At 39.2% G+C, this 23,334-nt stretch overlaps 3 protein-coding genes and 1 long non-coding RNA gene across 4 annotated transcripts; 2 read left to right on the top strand and 2 right to left on the bottom strand.

Moving 5' to 3' along the window:
• Positions 1 to 807: 807 nt before the first annotated feature.
• On the top strand, positions 808 to 5,159 carry LOC126619686 (phenylalanine ammonia-lyase 1). Its single transcript, XM_050288130.1, has 2 exons — positions 808 to 1,455; positions 3,186 to 5,159. The coding sequence occupies exons 1-2, from the start codon at positions 1,043 to 1,045 to the stop codon at positions 4,933 to 4,935; spliced, it is 2,163 nt and encodes a 720-aa protein (XP_050144087.1). The 5' UTR covers positions 808 to 1,042; the 3' UTR covers positions 4,936 to 5,159.
• A 427-nt stretch (positions 5,160 to 5,586) lies between these two features.
• On the bottom strand, positions 5,587 to 7,374 carry LOC126620219 (serine/threonine-protein kinase BLUS1-like). Its single transcript, XM_050288754.1, has one exon. The coding sequence runs from the start codon at positions 7,221 to 7,223 to the stop codon at positions 5,613 to 5,615; it is 1,611 nt and encodes a 536-aa protein (XP_050144711.1). The 5' UTR covers positions 7,224 to 7,374; the 3' UTR covers positions 5,587 to 5,612.
• An 11,642-nt stretch (positions 7,375 to 19,016) lies between these two features.
• On the top strand, positions 19,017 to 20,806 carry LOC126620847 (uncharacterized). The gene is made up of 2 exons (XR_007622712.1): positions 19,017 to 19,691; positions 20,471 to 20,806. It is a non-coding gene; the product is annotated as an uncharacterized LOC126620847 (long non-coding RNA).
• Positions 20,807 to 21,149: 343 nt separating this feature from the next.
• Positions 21,150 to 23,334, bottom strand: LOC126620052 (serine/threonine-protein kinase BLUS1-like). The gene has a single exon (XM_050288550.1). It carries the CDS (start codon positions 22,976 to 22,978, stop codon positions 21,368 to 21,370), a length of 1,611 nt encoding a protein of 536 aa, XP_050144507.1. The 5' UTR covers positions 22,979 to 23,334; the 3' UTR covers positions 21,150 to 21,367.

Here is a 23,334-nt window from a genome sequence, read left to right as displayed (position 1 = left end):
TATTTTATAAACGATATTTTATTTTCAGGGGAGTAACGGATCAGGCTAAAGCACACAATAGAGCATTGATAATATAATCATGTATCGATCTCATCAAATGTTTGCACAGAAACAATCCTCTTGTTAGATATCCAAAATCTTATTACATTAATGCTGCTAAACTGTAAATCTTGATTATAATTTACATTTACATCACCATAAACTACGCATGTTATTCTAAAACACACTTGTACGCCATGTGTCATCACCTGAATGGTGTAGTTTACATATTCCAACAAAAATTTACATCATCAAGAATTTACATTTACATTTTTAAAGTTTAACTAACATAACATGTTACATTCGAATTTAATCCAAGATAAATTCTTTACAGTTTGTACACTTTCTTAACGTTCTATTAAAATTGCTATCGTTTCACCTTAAAAAACACTAACATCTTACATCATACGACAATGCAACGGCACCTTGCACGAAGAATTTTTCTTGTCATATGAACAATTGTTTTTGCAGAGAAATAGGCTGACGTGCTGCTGTCGTGCCTTAGTTTCCTTCAGAGAGCCTGATTGCTCACCAACCCCCGCCCCCCTCTTCCCTTCCCCTTCGGTCATCATTTGACAAGTAAAAGCCCGTGATTTTGAACCACACCTAAGGTCCTGAACTACACAGGATGTCCTCAAACACACATGTACGCCACGTGTCACCACATGAACGGTCCCAGATCATGAAGATCCAAGGGCTACCTGCAGTTTTCAACTAACACTTCGGCCTACCCACCCAGCATTCGATGTCTATATAAACAAGGCAATTATGGGTGAACCAACTCAGGAAGATACTCGTAAATTTTCCTTTTCACCCCAAACATAACTTAGAGCTAGCACCACCTCTTTCCATTCCCTTCCTTTCCCAATTCCCATTCCCTTATTGTTTCTCTTCGACCAGGTTTTTATCCCACTGAATTTTTCCCGGCAAGGTTTTTCTCGGCTCCATTCATTCTCATTGTTTGGTATCCCCATTTTGGTATTGTTTGTGATCTGGGAAGCAAATGGAACCAGGAAATAACCAAACCGGCAACGGAAACGGCTCCCTGGAGCCGTTTTGCGTAGGCCATGAGAAGGTACTTGCGACACATGACCCATTGAACTGGGGGATGGCAGCTGAAGCAATGAAGGGGAGCCATCTTGACGAGTTCAAACGGATGGTCAACGATTACAGGAAGCCAGTGGTGAAGCTTGGTGGGGAGAGCCTGACGGTGGCTCAGGTTGCTGCAATTGCCAACCACGACGGTGCCAAGGTGGAGCTGTCGGAGGAGAAAAGGGCTGGGGTGAAGGCCAGCAGTGATTGGGTTATGGATAGCATGGGCAAAGGCACAGACAGCTATGGTGTGACCACTGGTTTTGGTGCAACCTCACATAGGAGAACCAAGCAAGGTGGAGCTCTTCAGAGGGAGCTAATTAGGTAATTAATTAACCTTCGATTCTCTAATTAATTAATTTTCCATTGAACATCATCCTTGCTTGGGGATCCTAATTCTAGTTTGTTAAATTTACTTATTCAAGCCAATTAGTTGACTTCATTAGTCGTTCCTTTATGTACTTAATCAGAATGAATACATATACAGAAAGGATTCATAAACGGTACTAAATGAAAACTTTGTGCACTTATTAGACGTTAAGTGGCACTAGATTCCACTTGTTTAAAGACTCGCAACCTTGACATATATATATATATATATATATATATATATATATATATATCCATAAAATGGGGTGAGGCTAGCCGACATTCACCTCTTCCAGACCCTGCGTAAAGCGGGAGCCTTGTGCACTGGGTACGACCTTTATGTTGGTGGAATTTATGATCGAATCTGTTTTTAGGTGAAAATTGGTAACTTGCATTGTCTCACCTTATGTACTTATTGATGTCGGTGCATGTTAGGTGATTGTATTTGTTTTTATGATATTTCGTAATATTATTACTTTTTTTGGCTAAAAGTAAAAAGTGTGACATGAGGAGGATGCACAGATCCAAACAAAAGAGAACAATATTTTATTTTTTGTTTCTATTTTCCTTGAATTTAAATATTTCTACTTATAGCACTACTCTTGCAAATGACGTTTCCCAAAAATGATTTAAAATGGATATCTTGAAAAAAAATATCAATTTTAAATTTCTTTCTAATTTTAATAAAATAAAATTATTACTAATGTCAAAAAAATGTTTGTTTGACCATAATTGTTTGACCAAAGATGTTGTGTATCATATTATATTATACATGGTATACAATGATATATATACCCCTTTATCCAAAGGGTTTTATATTTTTCGTTTTTGACAAAAATAAGAATAGTTGTTTGGATCACTCCACATCGAATTATAAGTTTCATTTTATAGACCATCTTTGTAAAATATTAGTTAAATTGAAAATATTTGAGGCATCTAGTTGAATTAAAAGAAATTGATGAATACTCTGTTCCAAGAAATATTAAAATTTCATCATGACAATAAAAAAAAAGATTTTAGTCTGAATTGATATTTTGTAAAAATAATTTATGAATGAAGGCTTTAAAAATATGCAATTTGAATTGTTAAAGTTCGATGGATAATTGACCGCCCAACCAATTCCCATTTAAAAATAAAATGAGGTCGCTTTACCTTAAGACTCTGTCTATATACAACTAATTCCCATTTATTCCCTATTGGTCCCCAAATAATCTGGTCCATATAACATAATAACTACAACGGGCCTCTGTTTTTTGTTTTTTGTTTTAGTCACCGGAATGTGCTGCCCACGTAGCTCTATGGGCCCATAAAAAATAAATACCTCACTTCAGCTCATTTCTACTTAAAAAACAAAACGTATTCTACTGCAAATAACTTGTAGCTCAAGCGATTAACAATATTTACTTTGCATTAAAAACTCATTTTACTAATGTTTAACCTTTTTTTTATAATAGTTAATAATAGTTGTGTAACTTCTAGAAAGTTCTTGCGTCGTATCCCTTTCGTTTCTTCTATTTTTCTGAAGGACAAAATTTCACTTTAATCTAGTCTAAACTACTAGGAGGCATATTTGAACCAGGTGCATAGGTTTTAACCAATGTGACTGTGCCACGTGTGTTTTAAAGAATTAGTTGTGTAAGTAGCTACTCAAGCTGACTTGTGTGCAATTTTTTGTTGTTGAACAGATTTTTGAATGCTGGAATCTTTGGCAGCACCACAGAATCGACCCATATTTTGCCTCACACAGCAACAAGAGCAGCAATGCTGGTGAGGATCAACACCCTCCTCCAGGGCTACTCCGGAATCAGGTTCGAAATCTTGGAAGCCATAACCAAGTTCCTCAACAACAATGTCACCCCATGCCTCCCCCTTAGGGGCACAATCACCGCCTCCGGGGACTTGGTTCCGCTCTCGTACATTGCTGGGCTTTTGATTGGAAGGCCTAACTCCAAGTCCACCGGACCCAATGGCGAAACCTTAACCGCTTCTGATGCCTTTAAGCTAGCTGGGATTGATGGTGGGTTCTTTGAGTTGCAACCAAAAGAAGGGCTTGCCTTGGTCAATGGAACAGCAGTTGGGTCTGGTTTGGCTTCTATGGTTCTGTTTGATGCCAACACACAAGCACTTTTATCAGAAGTGCTTTCGGCAATTTTCGCTGAAGTTATGCAAGGAAAACCTGAATTCACAGATCACTTGACTCATAAGTTAAAACATCACCCTGGCCAAATTGAAGCTGCAGCAATAATGGAACACATTTTGGCTGGAAGTGATTATGTAAAAGCAGCTGAGAAAGTGCATGAGATGGACCCTCTCCAGAAGCCAAAGCAGGACAGGTATGCTCTTAGAACATCTCCCCAATGGTTGGGTCCACAGATTGAGGTGATCAGAGCAGCAACAAAGATGATTGAGAGAGAGATCAACTCAGTGAATGACAACCCTTTAATTGATGTCTCAAGAAACAAGGCATTACATGGTGGAAACTTTCAGGGCACGCCGATTGGTGTTGCCATGGACAACACCAGATTAGCCATTGCTGCAATTGGAAAACTCATGTTTGCTCAGTTCTCCGAGCTTGTCAATGACTTTTACAACAATGGCTTGCCTTCAAATCTCACAGCAAGCAGTAATCCCAGCTTGGATTACGGGTTCAAAGGCGCGGAAATCGCCATGGCGTCCTACTGCTCGGAGCTCCAGTTCCTTGGCAACCCTGTCACAAACCATGTCCAAAGTGCAGAGCAACACAACCAAGATGTCAACTCCTTGGGATTGATTTCTTCTAGAAAAACCTCCGAGGCGGTTGACATATTGAAGCTCATGTCATCCACATTCCTAGTTGCACTGTGCCAAGCTATTGATTTAAGGCATTTGGAGGAGAATTTGAAGAGCACAGTGAAGACCACCGTGAGTCAGGTTGCCAAGAGAGTCCTCACCATGGGCTTTAACGGCGAGCTTCACCCCTCTCGGTTCTGCGAAAAAGACCTCCTCAAGGTTGTTGACCGTGAGTATGTTTTCGCCTACATCGATGATCCTTGCAGTGCTACATATCCACTAATGCAGAAACTGAGGCATGTACTAGTTGAGCATGCATTGAGCAATGGTGACAAGGAAAGGAGTACAAGCACTTCAATTTTCCAAAAGATTGCAGCTTTTGAGGAGGAACTGAAAACCCTTTTGCCGAAAGAGGTCGAAACCACCCGGGCCGAGTACGAGAACGGGAAAACAGCAATCCCAAACAGGATCAAAGAATGCAGGTCTTACCCTTTGTACAAGTTTGTGAGGGAGGAGTTAGGGACTGATCTGTTGACTGGTGAGAAGGTGAAATCACCAGGTGAGGAATGTGACAAGGTTTTCAGTGCTATGTGTGCTGGGAAGTTGATTAATCCTTTGCTGGATTGCTTGAAGGAGTGGAATGGTGCTCCTCTTCCTATTTCTTAAGAGTGTTTTGGGGTTTTTTTTTTATTTGTTAAAGGTTTATGGGTTTGTTTTTACAAGGCTATAGGACCTTGAAACTGCAAAGTCTTATGTTTTTTCTTTAAATATTTTTTTTTACCTTTTCATTTTATTGCATGTATGTTATCTACATTGTAGTAGATCTTATGCGGATCAACAAAATGTATCATAAACAAAAGTAATAAAAGGTGTCTCTATTTCTTTAACAAGCTCTCTGTGATTCTTGTTGGCTTGCATATGGAGAGTTTTTTTTTTTTTGTTAAACTGTATAGAGAACTATGTGATTGAAGTTTCAAAGATTTTTGTTTAGAGGTTAATGCGCTTAACTAGTTAAGTTGCGCCCGCCCACCCACTCTAAAATGATAAAATTTGTATCAACTCTCTCTCTCTCTCTCTCTCGGTCTCTCTCAATGTTAGCAAAAGATATATGGGAAGAAAATTATAGTAACTATATATCATCCAACACCAAATGATCATTAATTCTTTGCTTCTTTACAAATGACAAATTCCAAATGATGTAATCAGAATCTAAACACTTTATAGCACATCTCATACATGAAAATGTATGCTCTCCTAAACACCATGAAAAAAGCATCCAAAAAGTTGACCAATTTTTTCAAAAAGCTAACTCTCTGCAAATGCAATTTCCTGGAGAAATCTTACTAATCTCTTTCATTAGGGTCCAAACTTAACTTGATCAGCTCCAACGCTACCTGAAACCCCAAACATGTTCGGTGCTCAGACTCCAACTTCCTCTTCAGCGCCTCAACCTCCCCTCCTCCTCCCAATTCTTCATCAATAATGCTCATCAAATTCTTAATCTGTATTTCCAATTTTCCTGCAATTCTCACCAATTTCACCAGCGATTCCACTAGCAACCGCACCAGCCGAGCGTTGCGGCCATCTGCCGGAAAGCTGGAAGTAGAATACACAGTAGTATACAACCCAGCCGGATAAATCGGGTTCAAAACAAACTCCCTCAATTTAATCTGCAGCTCCATAATATCTTCCTTCTCTTTCTCCAACGCATTCTTCATCATCCAAATCTCTACGGGTTCCTCAATGCTCGCCTCAATTGCTCCCTTCAACTCACCAGTAGTCATCATCACAATCTGTAATTGCTTTGCCAACCTCCTTACACATGCTGATAGCCGGAATTCGATGCCGTCGGAAGACTCAGAGCTGGGAGTAGAAGACGACGCAATCGAAAAAACTGGGTTGAAAACAAAGTCGTCCACATTGAAATTCCATCCTTCAAACCCCATATCCTCACCCCTCACTTCTTCATAGTCTACCTTGCCCAACACGTGAGCCAAACCCCTGCTTCTTTTCTTGAACCTCTCCTCGACGCTCTCCAAATGCGGAAGCACAGTCCCCACCAGATAGTCCTTGCCCCCGCAGTCGTGGAAAAACGGGTGCTTCAGCAGCGCCTCTGCCGCCGGCCTCTTCTCCGGGTCCCGATCAAGGCAAGAACCCACCAAGTCTTTGAAAGCCGCAGAGTACTTCTGGTTCCGGAAATCCTTGATGATGTTTTCGTAATCCGCAAGCCGGAACCTGTTCTTGACCTTCATAATTTGAGTCCCCAATAACAGCGGCAAGCCAGACATGGGAGGGCCGCCCAGAGCCAATTCCAGTGCCGTGATGCCAAATGCCCAGATATCCGCCTTGCATCCACCTCCGCCGGGCGCCACCCAATACGGCCTTGTAGAGTCGTTTGCCCCAGTTGAAAAATCGGCGTCGTAGAAAGAAGAAGAAACCCCGAAATCTGCGAGCTTAACGGACCCATCAGAGTCAACCAAGATATTTCCGGGCTTGATGTCGCCGTGGAAGCGTCCGTGGCCATGGAGATACGACAGGGCGTTTAGCGTCTCTTTCAGGACGACTGCAATGCAGGACTCTGGTAATCCTTCCGGGAAAGCTGAAGGGGCGATTATTACGGATTGCAGAGAGCCGAAGGTCATGAACGGCATGACCACCCAGAGACGGCGCTCGGCGGTGGTGAAGGAGCAATGATCGCCGAGAATGTTGGGGTGGGAAAGAGACAGAGTCTTGGTGTCGCGCAGCTTACTCTCGAAATGGGCAGCGGATTGATTGAGGTTGACGGACTTGATTGCGACGATTGCAGAGTTCATGGGGACGCAGACGGCCTTGTAGACGAAGACCTTGTCGCCAGAGCCGATTTCTTGGAGGTTTTGGTACGAGGCGGAGTCCAACGGGAATTGGACCTTTTGTGGGTCATCTTGGTGGGAGGAAGAAGACGAAGAAATCGCCATTGGAGACGACAAAGATGAAATCTTGAGGAATGGAAGTGGGTTGTTTGGATTTCTGGGAAATGGGTGTTGATGAAGAAGATGAATGTAGGGTTTCTGCAGAACTAATTCTTGTGAAAGGTTGATGCTTTGGGAGGAAGACGACGATGCATGAGACTCTCTGTGACTCTGTGCTGCTCTGCTTTTATTTACTTATATAATAAAAAAATGGTAAGAAGTTGAGGTTATTTTGGGGATTTTCTGACTCCAATTGGTGGGAGGAAAATTATATTTGTGTTTTAATTTTTGCCCCTATATTTTGTTAATTAGCAGAATCATCAACATTCTGTTGCGAGGTTGTTTTGGTAATTAGAATTGGGAGAGGTTGGTTAAGATAATGATACAGTTAGAGTTAGTTGGTTTTCTGTTATTTGCCATATCAACGATATCTTGTAATGCAAGGCATAATGCCCGAATATGAGACATGCACATCCTCTGATTGTTAATCAAATTGTATAAATATTTTGAAAAGACTACAAGAATATGAACGAAATACGTATTTGAGACTTGCAAGTTCAATATCAAGACCGACCTACTAACCTATTGAAATCATTCTCTAATATGTAATTAAAAATCAAGTAACCCTCAATAAAATTAGTGACGCATCATATAGTTCAAATTTGGTCTAAAAAATTTGGTTTATCCAGCATTACTTTTTGTTGGTAATGTGAGAGAGATAAAAAATTTAACTCAAGTTTTGTAAAATATGCGACATGGTTGTTGATGATTGAATTATTACTAAAGTGTTGATTAATATATTTGTTTCCTATGAGGGACAAATCATATGATTTGCAAATTTGTCTATATATTTGGTCTATCTAACATTACTCTTCGTAGAATGTTATTTTGAATATTAAACCCAAAAATAAACATACTTATAATGTTTTTATTAAAAAAAATGGGCTGAAAAACCTACAACTACGCACATGAAAATTTACTTTTTATGTGGTTTTTTTTCCCCTCCTTTTCGACTAGGTATTTAAATAATTTGAATAAGTATTTTTCTTTGTCAGACAATAAGTTCATCATACAAAAAAACCAAAGTTACATAATAATAGTGACACACCTCGTCCCGAAGGAGGGCATGGTGGCCGTCACGTGAGAGTGATGTAACCATTTACACAGTTCGGAAGCTTTAAAGATACAATTACTAAGATGTAACACTCGAATGTGAGTCCTACTTTTTTGAATTCTGTCAGAACACCATTGGATTCCTCATGGCCACCAAAGCTCTGCTATCTTGAACCTAGAAGGGTGCAAAACAAAGTTGAGTGGGTCAGTAAAACAAAGATTTGCGAAAATCATCTCATTTTCAAAACGCTAACCCCTTATTGTAAAATCCGTATACTTTCCCAGAAATATGTAATACGTATACTTATCTCAAAACCAAGCTTAGAAGTAGTGGTATGTGAATTATATGCCATGCCAATATATATATATATATATATCTCATCAAATAATATAAGTAACTCATGCAAAATAATATGTCAACCGGATCCACCTACAGTGGCCTGTACGGCTGAATCTATAGCTCATAATCAATCTCATCAATCTTATCTAACCGGAGTCATCGCAAGTGACCTGTACAGCACTATACTGCACACGAGTCGGAACCCCTGAAAAGGTCTGTGCGACTGGGCGAATATAGTTACGCTCACGCTATCCTCCCCTGATAGCTATGCGATAAATCGCTAGTCACCCCCGCATTATACGCTCACAATTGGATCCAATTTAGGTGCCCAGTCGTACAGACCATTAGATGTGGTTCCGATGTCACATCCCGACCTGGGACGGATCACTTCCCAGGCCCGCTCCACCACCGTAGCACGATATTGTTCGCTTTAGGCCCTGACTACGCCTTCACGGTTTTGTTTCTGGGAACTCATGAGCAACTTCCTAGTGGGTCACCCATCCTGGAAGTGCTCTGGCCTCATTCTCACTTAACTTCGGAATTCCTACGGAACCCGAAGCCAGTGAGTTCCCAAAAAGCCTCTTGCTAGGTAGGAATGTGAATATATATTTAAGGATCACTCCCTGGGCGATGTGGGATGTTACAATCCACCCCCTTTAGGGCCCCGACGTCCTCGTCGGCACACATCCCGCTAGGGATTGGCTTTGATACCAAATGTCACATCCCGGCCCGGGGTGGATCACTTTCCGGCCCCGCTCCATCACCGTAGCACAATATTGTCTGCTTTAGGCCCTGACTACGCCTTCACGGTTTTGTTTCTGGGAACTCACGTGCAACTTCCCAGTGGGTCACTCATCCTGAAAGTGCTCTGGCCTCATTCTTGCTTAACTTCGGAGTTCCTACGGAACCCGAAGCCAGTGAGTTCTCAAAAGGCCTCGTGCTAGTTAGGGAAGTTAATATATATTTAAGGATCACTCCCCTGGGCGATGTGGGATGTTATAAATAGGGTTTAGGGTAAACAAAGTGCTAGTCTCTCTGTTAATTCGTGTGAAAGGTCATTTTTTTTATATCATCATTATGCGCTTCTAAGAGAATAAATAAACAAAGATTATTACAAAAGACTATTTTATGTGTCTGCAATATAGATGAGTAACTTTTTCTTTCTGTTCCTTCACACAAAAAGGAAAAGTAAACCAGCAATCTTGCAGGTAAAATACAAAGCAGCAAAACATAAACAAACCATCTAATATATGAGTATCTGCATCGTTCTCATATTTTTTTCGCTTCATCACTGTCTTCTTCCTCTGCCTTTGTTAATTACGGTGTTTCAGATTCTGAATCACTTAGGAGTAATCCATCAGGCGAAATCCTAATCGTAATTGAGAAATACTTGATATCTAAAGTGTCTAAACATGAGACTTTGGCAATGTAATTTTCTGAGCAAGATCCTTGTAGATTTGGTAGAAGAGAAGGTTCCAAAATTTTTAGCTACCTGAAAGTGATCTCATTTTTTTTTAACAATCTTCGCTTTTGCCAAGTTAAATTGGTGAAGATATACACACATTAACTTGTTGAAGGATAAACTTGAATTGGAATAAATGTCAAAAACCTGCAACACACTCATAGCTATATTACAATCAAAGGTAAAAAGAAATTAACAATAAAAAAAATTAGTAAAAAAGCAAAGATAAAAAGAATTTAACAATCAAACAAAAAATAGTAAAAAATATAGAAAAATTCATCCAAAAATTCTATAAATACCTATGTATTTGTTCAAACGTCCACATAAAACTGCCACTTAGTACTACGATCTAGTGGTATTCCTCTTCACTTGTAAGTGAGAGGTCTTAGGTTCAATTATATATCGCCAAAGTCGAATTTGAACCACATTATTGCTAGCTTTTCTCCTCTAATGATTTTGGCTAAAAATTTTAGATCAAGATTATCAAAGATAGTTTTAGCCTAATTTCTTTTTCTGTAACTGACACGCCCGACCTTGAAAAATCCTCCGATCATCAGGTTAGGCACGTGCTAGTCGACACCCGAAGATGACGAAGCCATAATTACATGCATGGGATTAACAAATATAAATAATACTTATAAATTTAAAAACAATGAATATGCAATTGAGGAACGTGTTCAAAGCATACAACTAAATTGAGACACTAAAATGAATAATATAAAATTTGAATGAACAAAGAATGGGTCCTACATCGAGATGACTCGAAAATGTCAATGCGGGAATGCCTTGACACCTAGATTGTATGCCTCAATTCTAAGTTCTGAGATGATGTAAAACAAACATGAGTGAACCAAGTTGATATATAAGTAGTATGAACATAAATAATTCACAACTTACTAACCCCCAAAGTTTTATTGAAAACTAATAGCATAATATGTGATAGGTTTTCCAAAAATCCTAGCATGCCATAAAACCTTTTCATAAACATATATCATATAAAGTGTGCTAGTAGTGGGTATCATAATCGCTCGTGGTACTATACCTCTCACCCCGCAGCCATATATAAGTATCTCTTGGCCCGTAGCCATATAAAAGTATACCTTGGCCCGTAACCATTTATACGTATCTCTTGGCCCGTAACCACATATAAGTATCTCTTGGCCCGTAGTCATCATATATAAGTATCACTTGGCCCGCAGCCATATATAAGTATCTATTGGCATGTAGCCATAACAGTGACCACTAGCTAAGTACAAAATCATTGAACATAATATATTTCCAAAATATATATGGGATAGGATCAAGGGACAAATTTTTTTACAAATACTTTTACACTCTTTTTAAGCCTTTTGATTACATGACATCCAATGGTTCTTATTTATTCATTAAATGACATGGATGCTTATGTGGAGTTTAACTAATATATATTTCTGTAACAAAACAGCCCCCTTTATTGTTATTAATTAAATGGAATTCCAAATCAAGGAAACCCTAAACAATGTCGTCGAGCAGCAACAACAATACACCCAAGCCAATCTTGATATTAATCATATAAAAAAATAATTAAATCAAATCATTTAGTGCAAATAAATCTAGTTCTACAAATTATGGACTTGGGAAACCAAAATCTAGTTCTACAAATTTGACTATGTAGAATTCAAAGGTGAAAATAAGAACTTGCAAAATGGGATTATCACATTTTCAATTTCCTAAGTCCAGAGAAAATACTCCATTTGCACATAAGTGATGTGATGAACGGCATGAACCCTACTACTCCATTCCAATGTATCTTATTATTCTTCGTACCAGCTTTTAAAGCTAGAATGCAATGTATCTTATTTTATGTAACAAGGACTGAGTACAACTAGGGTTTATTCCTTTTTTAATTTTAGTTTTAATTTTTCAGATTTTATGTTTTTTTAGATTTACTTTATCTTTAATATTAGTTAAAATCCACATAAGCATCCATGTCATCTAATGAATAAATAAGAACCATTGGATGTCATGTAATCAAAAGGCTTAAAAAGAGTGTAAAAGTAATTATAAAAATTTTTGTCCCCTTGATCCTATCCCAATATATATATATATATATATATATATTAGTAAAGCTCAGTAGCTCAAACAACATATCAAAAAACATTTTCATAGTATATACTCATCAATTATATATACTACAAAAAACATGAAATCAGTAAAGCATGGTATTCCAAAATATTCTCAGTAAAGCATGATATCAATTTACTTATAAAACGTTTCATAAAACGTAGTCATTAAATCAAGCTTTTTATGTATGCATTTCTAGCAGTAAAATATGCATTTTAGAAGGGTCTACTTACATATACTTCACCGTTGAAGAGCCACGCAAACTAGCGAATGTGGAAACACCACAAACAATTGTTCCTAAGCACATAAAGGGACCAATTAACAAAGTAACATCCCAAAATACCTTTCAAGTGTGAAAAGACCAAATTGCCCTCATTCCAAAAATCCGTAATTAAATCTTGAGACATGTTGTTATAGTAACTTTTTTTTTTTAGAAAAAAAAAATTATGTAGATTATCCTAATTTATTTTTATGAAAATTTTATTCTTGTTGTAAGCATAAGTTACTGAATAATTATGGAGGCTAGAGCGAGAGGGTGCGGCAATAGTAAAGAGAGATATGTGTAATTGTGAGGTTTGTTCTATTCAACCTCATTGTGTCTTTATTTATGGTAGTAGGGATGATTAATTCCTTACCATTTCAGGATTACAACTCTTAATAGATAATTAACTACTAATAGGAATATAAGAAATATCCCTAGATATGTTAGGATTTACACAATCACATTTCTAATCTAATAGGACTACAACAATCCTTAAGTTGTTTGAATTGTAATGAAAAATCAATAAACTACCTCATTCTTACACATGATTATGCACCGCATGAAAAACCACACGACCTACCACATTCTTTTTGTGGGTGATAACTCTTCAATGTTTGTACAAGCTTCTGCGTTTCGAGGATGTGAACCAGACATATTACAGCCACGATAATTATGATCGTACATGTAATGTTGGTTCTGCTGGGCCTGTTGATTATGGTGTGTACAACGTCAAAGCAAAATTTTTTAAAGCACTATGGAAAATTTGCAAAGAGTCTTATAAAGAACGCCGGACAACCACCATTGCCAAATCTTTTTAAGTCGTAAAAAGCTTGTTGTGTTCTTGTTATTATTTACTTATTTTTTCCTTTGAAGCTTTTTAAAGATATTTGGCTCTATTTTAAGTTTTCTATTGAGCATTATTAATAGTTCAGTATTTATTTGATATGTGTATTTTTGTTTTTTTTTTCTGCAACTCTATTATATTTTAGCACGAATTTTGACGTGTCATGTAAACATTCATGCTAAGTTCAAAGAAATATTGTAGGTGATCCGATAAGAAAAAAATGTGTTTGAAACACATGATATATTTCTGTTGGGCGAAAAATACATGGATCTGGTGTTGAAACAACAAGCTTCGAAAAAGGAATGTAAAAGTCGGCTAGATCCGGAAACGGTCAAATCGACGGTGAAGCTAATATAATGCAAACAGAGTTTTTTTAGGTCATAACCATGACATCTGGTTTAGTAGTTTTCTTCTGATTTCAGAAAACAAACCAAGAAGCCAAGGTGATGTTGTGTTTGGCTCATATATTTATGAGTTGGCAACAATTTTGATAGTGTAACTTTCTGAGTGCTACAGGGAAATGGCAGTAGCCACTTTGTGTTTGGTTTCGGTTGTGGCATGGATGTCTTGTTTCAAGAGAAGACATGGTGACTACCACAAGCAAAGTTGGAAGCAATACTTGACTTTGTGGTTGCTTGCACACAATTGTGCATGTTTTATTTTATATGCATTAAATGATAAATGGAGAAAAGTTGTACTTTATAGACTAGGTATAGACTTTGATGCATGCTAGGTAGGCTAGGTGATAATTATGTCATGTGAACTTAAGACTTTTTGGTCTTATTTGTTGGCATAGTTGCTAGTGTATGCCTATAACTAGATGCAATATTTGTGCATTTAGAAATGCATTGAGAGAGCATCCGAAGGAGAACACAAAGGAGAGAAAATATAGAGTGAGAGTGAGAAACTCTTGGGGAGAGTGAGGCTCTTAGTAAAATTCTGTGAGGGTACAAGGGATTGGGGTTTGGGTTATGTTGATTTAACTCAAGTGTATCTTGTACTAGTTATTCTCATAGTGAAGAGCAATATCTCTTGGAGGACGTAGACAGATTTTTGCCGAACCTCGTAAATTTCTCAGTGTATTTATTTCTTGTAATTTAAACTATTCAACTGTGGGTCTGCAGTGTGGTGAGACAATCTGAATCTCACTTCCGCACTGACGAACGGCCAAGGCACAACAATTGGTATCAGAGCTTTGTTGGAAGCTTTGGTTCATTGACGGTTCAGATTTTTTATTCACCGTGATGACTACAAACATGTCATTTTCAGTTGAGAAGTTTAATGGGAAAGGTAGTTTTACTCTCTGGCAGATGAGAGTAAAGGATGTCTTGACTCAACAAGGCTTGGCTAGAGCTTTGAAGGGAAAAGATGGGAAGCCTAAAGAAATGATAGATGACCAGTGGGAGGAGCTGGAGTTGTGTTGTGTTAGCACAATTCGACACTGTATAGCTGACAACATTATCAATAATGTTATGGATGAAGATTCTGCGCCTGCACTCTGGGAGAAGTTAGAAAAACTCTATATTGCTAAGAGTTTGACCAACAAGTTACATCTGAAGCGGAAGCTGTACAAGCTAAAGATGGATGAAGGCGGGAATCTCATGGACCACATGAATGTGTTCAACGGATACTTGGATTAATTGCGGAAAGTTGATGTTAAGGTTGAGGAAGAAGACAAAGCCCTCTTATTTCTTACCTCACTTCCAGATTCGTATGAAAATCTTGTGACAACCTTACTGCATGGAAAAGATACAGTAAGTTTAGAGCAGGTGCAGGCTTCTTTGGTGTCTTATGATACACAAAAGAAGAAGACCATTGTTGATGGTGGGCACGAGACTGCTTTAGCTATTCAAGGTTGGAATCGTGGAAGAAAATTGGGGGGAGGATCTGAGAGAGACAACAGGTTCAGATCCGGTTCCGGAGGCAAGGGTCTACAATGCTACGACTGCAAAGAATTCGGGCATAAAATGAAAAATTATCCTTTGAGAAAAAGAAAGGATGATCTTGGTCCGGGTTCCGGGTTGTAGCAATTTTGTGGCGGAAGACTTCGAGTTTGCCCTCTAGGTACTCGAGGCAACACTTCTCCTGATGATGTTTAGTCTCAAGTGTTGCAGGGGTTTTGCAGCAGGTGGAGCTATGGGATTCACAGGTGATGAGATGGTCCTGAAGGAGGAGAAGTGTGAGGAATATTTGTCTGGCTCGACGGGTGTTGCTGGAAATGGGTGCACTGACAAGTTTCCAAGTTGCAGACAATAAAGAAGGGGAAAAACCTGCTGGAGGAGACGAGGATGTGTCGAGATCCCGTCTGAAGCTAAATGGTGATTTTTAGCTTGCAGCAGCTGCACATGCATTGGCAGTGACTGAATTGGAACAAGACCAATGAGGCTGATTCAGGATGTGTATGCTGGTACGTAAGGCCAATGGAGGCTTTGGCATGCAAGGATTTTTGCATGGTATATTCGCCAAGGTGGAGATTGTTGTGTTTGGCTCATATACTTATGAGTTGGCAACAATTTTGATAGTGTAACTTTCTGAGTGCTACAGGGAAATGGCAGTAGCCACTTTGTGTTTGGCTTTTGGTTGTGGCATGGATGTCTTGTTTCAAGAGAAGACATGGTGACTACCACAAGCAAAGTTGGAAGCAAGACTTGACTTTGTGGTTGCTTGCACACAATTGTGCATGTTTTATTTTATATGCATTAAATGATAAATGGAGAAAAGTTGTACTTTATAGAGTAGGTATAGACTTTGATGCATGCTAGGTAGGCTAGGTGATAATTATGTCATGTGAACTTAAGACTTTTTGGTCTTATTTGTTGGCATAGTTGCTAGTGTATGCCTATAACTAGATGCAATATTTGTGCATTTAGAAATGCATTGAGAGAGCATTCGAAGGAGAACACAAAGGAGAGAAAATATAGAGTGAGAGTAAGAAACTCTTGGGGAGAGTGAGGCTCTTAGTAAAATTCTGTGAGGGTACAAGGGATTGGGGTTTGGGTTATATTGATTTAACTCAAGTGTATCTTGTACTAGTTATTCTCATAGTGAAGAGCAATATCTCTTGGAGGACGTAGGCAGATTTTTGCTGAACCTCGTAAATTTCTCAGTGTATTTATTTCTTGTAATTTAAACTATTCAACTGTGGGTCTGCAGTTTGGTGAGACAATCTGAATCTCACTTCCGCACTGACGAACGGCCAAGGCACAATAGGTGATGACAGAAGTTCGCTAAGCCACGAAGCCAAGGTAAAAAGCTAAAGCTAATCGCTCTTTTATTTCCTCGTGGTAATTAAGCGGTAACTAATCATGAATCAAAAGAATTACTGAGATCCTATTTGATAAATTCTAACTCCTAACAAAGAAATTATTCACCTCTCCTGCTCTTACCTTCTTGTTCTTTTCAAATCTTTACGTAAATTTTGCCTTGCAGGGAATAATTCACCTCCTCTGCACCCAACTCTGCGAAGAAATGATCGAGCAAGCTGCTTTTGGCCTCTTGTACTTGACAGTAGACATGGACTTCCGAATAGTAATCCTTAAACTCGAATAAGCCATGTTGACATGGTTTTAAGACATTGTGTCCTGCTTTGTCTCAAACACTATACAACCAAGATCATTAACGCAACAACATAAACTGATGAACCAAATGATGAAGTGACGGTAGAAATAATATGGTTATCAAACAGGCCATTAATATGTAACGTTTTAAAATTGTATCTCCCAGTTCAGCGGTTCAAATCTTGGATATGATTATAGAGGTATTTAGAGTTAGAGAGCAGCTCACCAACCTACCAGAGGTATGAATCATTTTCTATGGAAGAGTGAGTGTGTCGGATTTCCACACTTCTCAATATCTTGAGGAAGCTTGCGGAAAGGGTCAACATTTAGGTAACCACATTCCATATCTACTAGCTGCAGAGTTGCTTTTTTCTTTCATTCTTTCCAGCGGCTCAAATGCTGCATTCGCAACTTCTACTCTTACAGTGGAATACTGGTTTTGTTATAGAAGAACCATCAATTAAGAAAAAAGATTAATCATGTTTTGGGGACAAATAAGGAATGATAAACAATACGGACAGAAATGTCCTAAAAGCCTAATTTATAGACAGAATTCAGGTATACAAGGTAATGAAATTGCCTTAGTCTCGCTGATAGACTTCTGAGCCAGATCCTTCAATATGCCATGAACCTGAAATCATGACAAAAGAAGATCAAGCAAACTGACTTGAAGAACTGACGCATTATACGTGTTTGTAATGAAAAAATGATCTTAGCAAATATACGTTCACCTGTGAAATGTTCATACAATAATAATATAGGTTTGATCAACTAAGTACTGGTTTGGTACTGAGGTGATTTTATAAAAAGTGGGTATAAAAAAAAACTGAACTCAAAAAGGTATTTGGTAAACATTTAAAAACAGCTTATTTTCATAGTTTTGTGTAAAAAAAAAAAATTGAAAACGTGAAGCAGCAAAAATGAGCTTATTCTCACAGCACAGCAGAATTTTTTTCAAAATAATATGTATTCTTTATGATACACGTATGCCGTGCACAACCCTTAAAATAATATGTATATCCTTTGCTTTATTTGGCAGGTTTACTACAACTTCAACCCAATCTTTATGCTGGCAGAACCACTGATGGTGGTGTCTACATTTTTCTTCGTTTTCATGGCTAGTGTAGCTTACCTACACACAGATTTTTCCATATGCAAATCAACTTGATTAACAAAGGTACGGTTTCTACAACCTGGAATTACACTCACCAAAAAGAAGTTGCCGTGCAAAACCATGTTTTGTAGCTTATCTGGTGAAACTGTTGGCTTGTAGATCATTAAGTGGAGGAGAGGAGCCAGGACTGTTGAGCATGAACGTTGCCACCGCCACTTCGGGTTCTAAATTTTAAAACTACCTTGTAATATAATGTAGCTTACCATGAGGAAAATTTGGTTGCGCATTGACCCTCTCACTTTATGCTGGATTTAAACTCCCTCTTCCAAAGTGGGGGTTGTATTATTTTCGTAGTTTTAGATACACAAGGATTCATATGTCTTCGTTAGCGAAAATGCTTTGTTATAAATCCTCCCATTTTAGAAAGATTGAAACAGCCAAGAACAACGAAAACCTTTCAAGCGACGGTTGAATAAAACTAGGTTATTAGGGTTAGGGATTGAAAGAGAATCAACCGGAGAAGACGATTTAGAAGGAGACGCCCTATCTTAACAGTAACAAGATTCAAGATAAAGAAATTAAAATCAAGAATGCAGACGGAAAAACACGATCAAGAATTGGTCAAGAACACAAAAGAAAGCGAAAGCCGAAGGAGATCGAAGCCGAAAGGCGAGTGGCAAGATACCTAACTATATCCAATACTCGATTGAATATATATAGTCTTTGGCTAAGGACAATTAAGTCCCTAATTATTCTAACTAATTACATGCATCTCTGACTAACTAACTAACTACTCACAAATGTAAGAATATTTGATGACTGTAGAATGAGTAACTAACTTTGGTGAGTGGGCATTTGCCTCTGTAGGATTTATACACTCAATATAGGATGTGTTATCGACATGTGGTATTTATCTCACATTGACTATTTCCTTTTCTCTCTTCCCACCTAGTCACAATATAAAGAGGGCTTTAGGGAGAGGAGAAAATACACCAACAAAACACTACACCCAATATAGGGTGTGATAAGAATTTTAGAGGGAGAGAGAGAGAGGGGGTGCGGCCGCAAGAGAGAATAGAGAATTTTTTTTATCCTTTCATTTTGTTGCCTATATGTTATGTGCATTGTAGTGGATCTTTCTGTAGATCAACAAATTCTATAATAATCTAAAGTCACAAAAGGTGTCTTTATTTGTTAAATAAGTGCTCTCTCTCACAGACACACACAAATCTTGCAAATACCTCGAGAAAAGTATCACGAGATTGTAGTTACAATGGTTAAGAGTCGTCACCCCTACATTCGTCAAGTGTTCATGTTTGAATCTTTCTTCTCTTGACATCATTTGATTTTGTAGAAAGAGCTTGATTTCAACTTTATTCCCAAACCAGCTAAGTTGAAACTTTGACAATCCAAGAATTCATTTTCATTAAGCAAACTAGCCGGTTCAAAACTGGTGTACCGTGTATTGACATCTACAATTCACTACTTGGTGTCGTCATAAACACCGCTCAGTACGGTACAACGTTGCTTTGATGAATTCCTGCAGGGCTTCAAAGTTGCGAACAGAGCGTGTCACGATATTGGAATTATTTGAAGTAACAGAACTCTGCAACCAGCTCCAGCCTGCAGGCACCTACGCTGCGGGGAAGGCTAAGTTTTAAGGGAAAGCTACTCATGTGGTAGGTCTTGTAGTTGGTTCAATATAAAGTTTCGGATTCAGCAGCTCATCGCATGTTACTGAGTTCATATTTCGCAGAACTTGTTCGTTTTTTTATATATGCAACATGGAAATCAAAATGATTATATAAGAAGAGCAACAAGAAATTCTACATTTAAACTTCTTGAAATTATTCACATAACGTATTCAGAAATTTTTAGAATTAAAGCGGGAGCCTTGTGCACTGGGTACGACCTTTTTTTTATTTTTTTATACATAATTAACTGAAACATGTTTAGATGCGTCCACTTCCATCTGTTTATATGCACTTATGAATTAAACCAATAGAGCGTCGATAAGTGGTAGCCTTGAAAGAAACTGTTTATGTATTTTCGACGAATCTGAGAAGCAATGATTCTAAAAGCTCTTTCCGTGAAACGAACTGAATCCCAGTAGACATATATTTAGATGCATTTGTACATCCCAACGGACTGAATTTGTTACAGAATCACCCCACTTATGTTGTTCCAGTACCACGACAGCCAATCTTTGTAACTTCGAATCCTGAAGTTAATATAGCAATTAGCAAATAAAACTATGAGAACTAAAAGCTGAAAACGAAATGAGTATTAAACCGTCCCCAAGTAAATGACTACCTGAATTCTGAGGGCATTGATTAAGGTCAAGAGAATGGTGGTAGATGTCCAAAAAGACTAGCTTGGCTTCTATAAAGTTGGAGTTGATGTAATCTAGTTCATTTGACAGCAAAGAATTGAACAACTCCGCGCTTTTGTTTTGCAGCTTCAAACACTCTCTCAGTAACTCAGTTGAACTTATTTCCATTGGAGTGCAACCAATTGCTACAGCACTGAAAACACCAATTCTCCTAGCTCCGAGGCTGTGTAGATCCTGCAAAATACAACTTCAAAACTTATGTATAAAAATCAGAGTGTGTGTCACACTATAGTACTGATAATATTTCATTTGATTAAGTTTACTTTGACAAATGTAGCAGCCGATCTGACCAGAAGAGCAGCATATGAAGGAAAATCATACTGAAATTTCCGGATAAAGCTCGGATAGGACCTCAAAATGTCACTGCGCTTGCTGAAACTAGAAATAGACTATTGGCTATAATTTTTCTTGTTCTCTTTTCTTCAACAGTCCCTTTCAGTTTCGCTGTGTACTATTTGAAGCGTTCTAATTGCGCGGGACTGCTGCTTGCTGAAACTAGAAATAGACTGTTGGCTATAATTTTTCTTGTTCTCTTTTCTTCAACAGTCCCCTTCAGTTTCGCAGTGAGAAGGAGAACTATATATGACTGAAGTTTCAGTGATCTTAGTCTAGAGGAAAATGCTCTTAACTAGTTGAGCTACGCCCACCCACCCCCTCCAAAGCGATAAAATTTGTATCAGCTATCTCTCTCTCTCTCTCAATGTTAGCAAAAGAGATATGGGAAAAAAATTATAGTAACTATGAATCCAACATCGGATGATCATTAATTCTTTGCTTCCTTTTACAAATGACAAATTCCAAATGATGTAATCAGAATCTAAACACTTTATAGCATATCTCATACATGAAAACGAATGCTCTAAAACTCATTTCTCTCTCCTAAGCCATGAAAAAAGCATCCAAAAAGTTGACCAATTTTTTCAAAAAGCAAACTCTCTGCAAATGCAATTTCCTGGAGAAATCTTAATAATCCAACTTAAACTTGATCAGCTTCAACGCTACCTGAAACAGCATACATGTTTGGTACTCAGACTTCAACTCACTCTTCAGCTTCTCAACCTCCCCTGCTCCTCCCGACAGACCAATAATTGTCATCACACTCTCCATCTGCTTTTCCAAATCTCTTGCAAGTCCCACCAATTCCACCAGCAATTCCACAAGCAATACCACCAGCCCAGCTTTGCCGCCGTCAGAAGACTCAGCTGGAGGGCTGGGAGGAGAAGACCACCGAGCCGGATAAATCGGGTCCAAAACAAACTCCCTCAACTTAATCTGCAACTGCATAATATCTTCCTTCTCTTTGTCCAGCGCATTCATCAGCATCCAAATCTCTACATTACTCAGCATCCTCACCCCAACTACTACCTTCAACCGACCAATAGTCATCTTCACAGTCTGTAATTGCTTTGCCAACCTCGTTACAATATTTGACAGCCGGGCTTTGCCGCTGCCATAAAACCTAGAGCTGGAAGTAGAAGACGGCCCAGCCAAAAAAGCCGGGTTGAAAACAAAGTCGGCCACGTCGAAATTCCATCCGCTAAACCCCATATCCTCACCCTTTAGTTCTCCATAGTCTAGCTTGCCCAACAAGTCACCCAAACCCCTGTTTCTTTTCTTGAATCTCTCCTCGACGCTCTCCAAATGCGGAAGCACGGTCCCCACCAGAAAATCCTTGCCCCCGCAGTCGTGGAAAAACGGGTGCTTCAGCAGCGCCTCTGCCGCCGGCCTCTTCTCCGGGTCCCGATCAAGGCAAGAACCCACCAAGTCCTTGAAAGCAGCAGAGTATTTCTGGTTCCGGAAATCTTTGATGATGTTTTCGTAATCCGCAAGCCGAAACCTGTTCTTGATCATCAGAATTTGATTCCCTGATAACAGCGGCAAGCCAGACAGGGGAGGGCCGCCCAGAGCCAATTCCAGCGCCGTGATCCCAAATGCCCAGATATCCGCCTTGTATCCACCTCCGCCGGGCGCCACCCAGTACGGCCTTGTAGAAGTGTCGTTTGCCCCAATTGAAAAATCGGCGTCGTAGAAAGAAGCAGAGACCCCGAAATCTGAGAGCTTAACGGACCCATCAGCGTCAACCAAGATGTTTCCGGGCTTGATGTCCCCGTGGAAGCGTCCGTGGCCATGGAGATACGACAGGGCGTTTAGCATCTCTTTCAGGACGACTGCAATGCTGGGCTCTGGTAATCCTTCCGGGAAAGCAGAGGGGGCGATTATTACGGATTGCAGAGAGCCGAAGGTCATGAACGGCATGACCACCCAGAGACGGCGCTCGGCGGTGGCGAGGTCGACGGTGGTGAAGGAGCAATGGTCGCCGAGAATGTTGGGGTGGGAAAGAGACAGATTCTTGGTGTCGCGTAGCTTACTCTCGAAATCGGCCGTGGATTGATTGAGGTCGACGGACTTGATTGCGACGATTGCAGAGTTCATGGGGACGCAGACGGCCTTGTAGACGACGACCTTGTCGCCAGAGCCGATTTCTTGGAGGTTTTGGTACGAGGCGGAGTCCAACGGGAATTGGACCTTTTGTGGGTCATCTTGGTGGGAGGGAGAAGACGAAGAAGTCGCCATTGGAGATGACAAAGATGAAATCTTGAAGAATGGAAGTGGGTTGTTTGGATTTCTGGGAAATGGGTGTTGATGGAGAAGATGAATGTAGGGTTTCTGCAGAACTAATTCTTCTGAAAGGTTGATGCTTTGGGAGGAAGACGACGATGCATGAGACTCTCTGTGACTCTGTACTGCTCTGCTTTTATTTACTTATATAGTAAAAAATGGTAAGAAGATGAGGTTATTTTGGTAATTTTCAACTCCAATTGGTGGGAGGAAAATTATATGTAAGTTTTGAATTTTTCCCCTAGATTTTGTTAATTTGCAGAATCATCAACATTCTGTTGCGAGGTGGTTTTGGTAATTAGGATTGGGAG

This window comes from Malus sylvestris, chromosome 1 (assembly GCF_916048215.2).
Source record: "Malus sylvestris chromosome 1, drMalSylv7.2, whole genome shotgun sequence".
In the NCBI taxonomy this organism is placed as follows: domain Eukaryota; kingdom Viridiplantae; phylum Streptophyta; class Magnoliopsida; order Rosales; family Rosaceae; genus Malus; species Malus sylvestris.
This window is presented reverse-complemented; position numbering and strand designations above follow the sequence as displayed.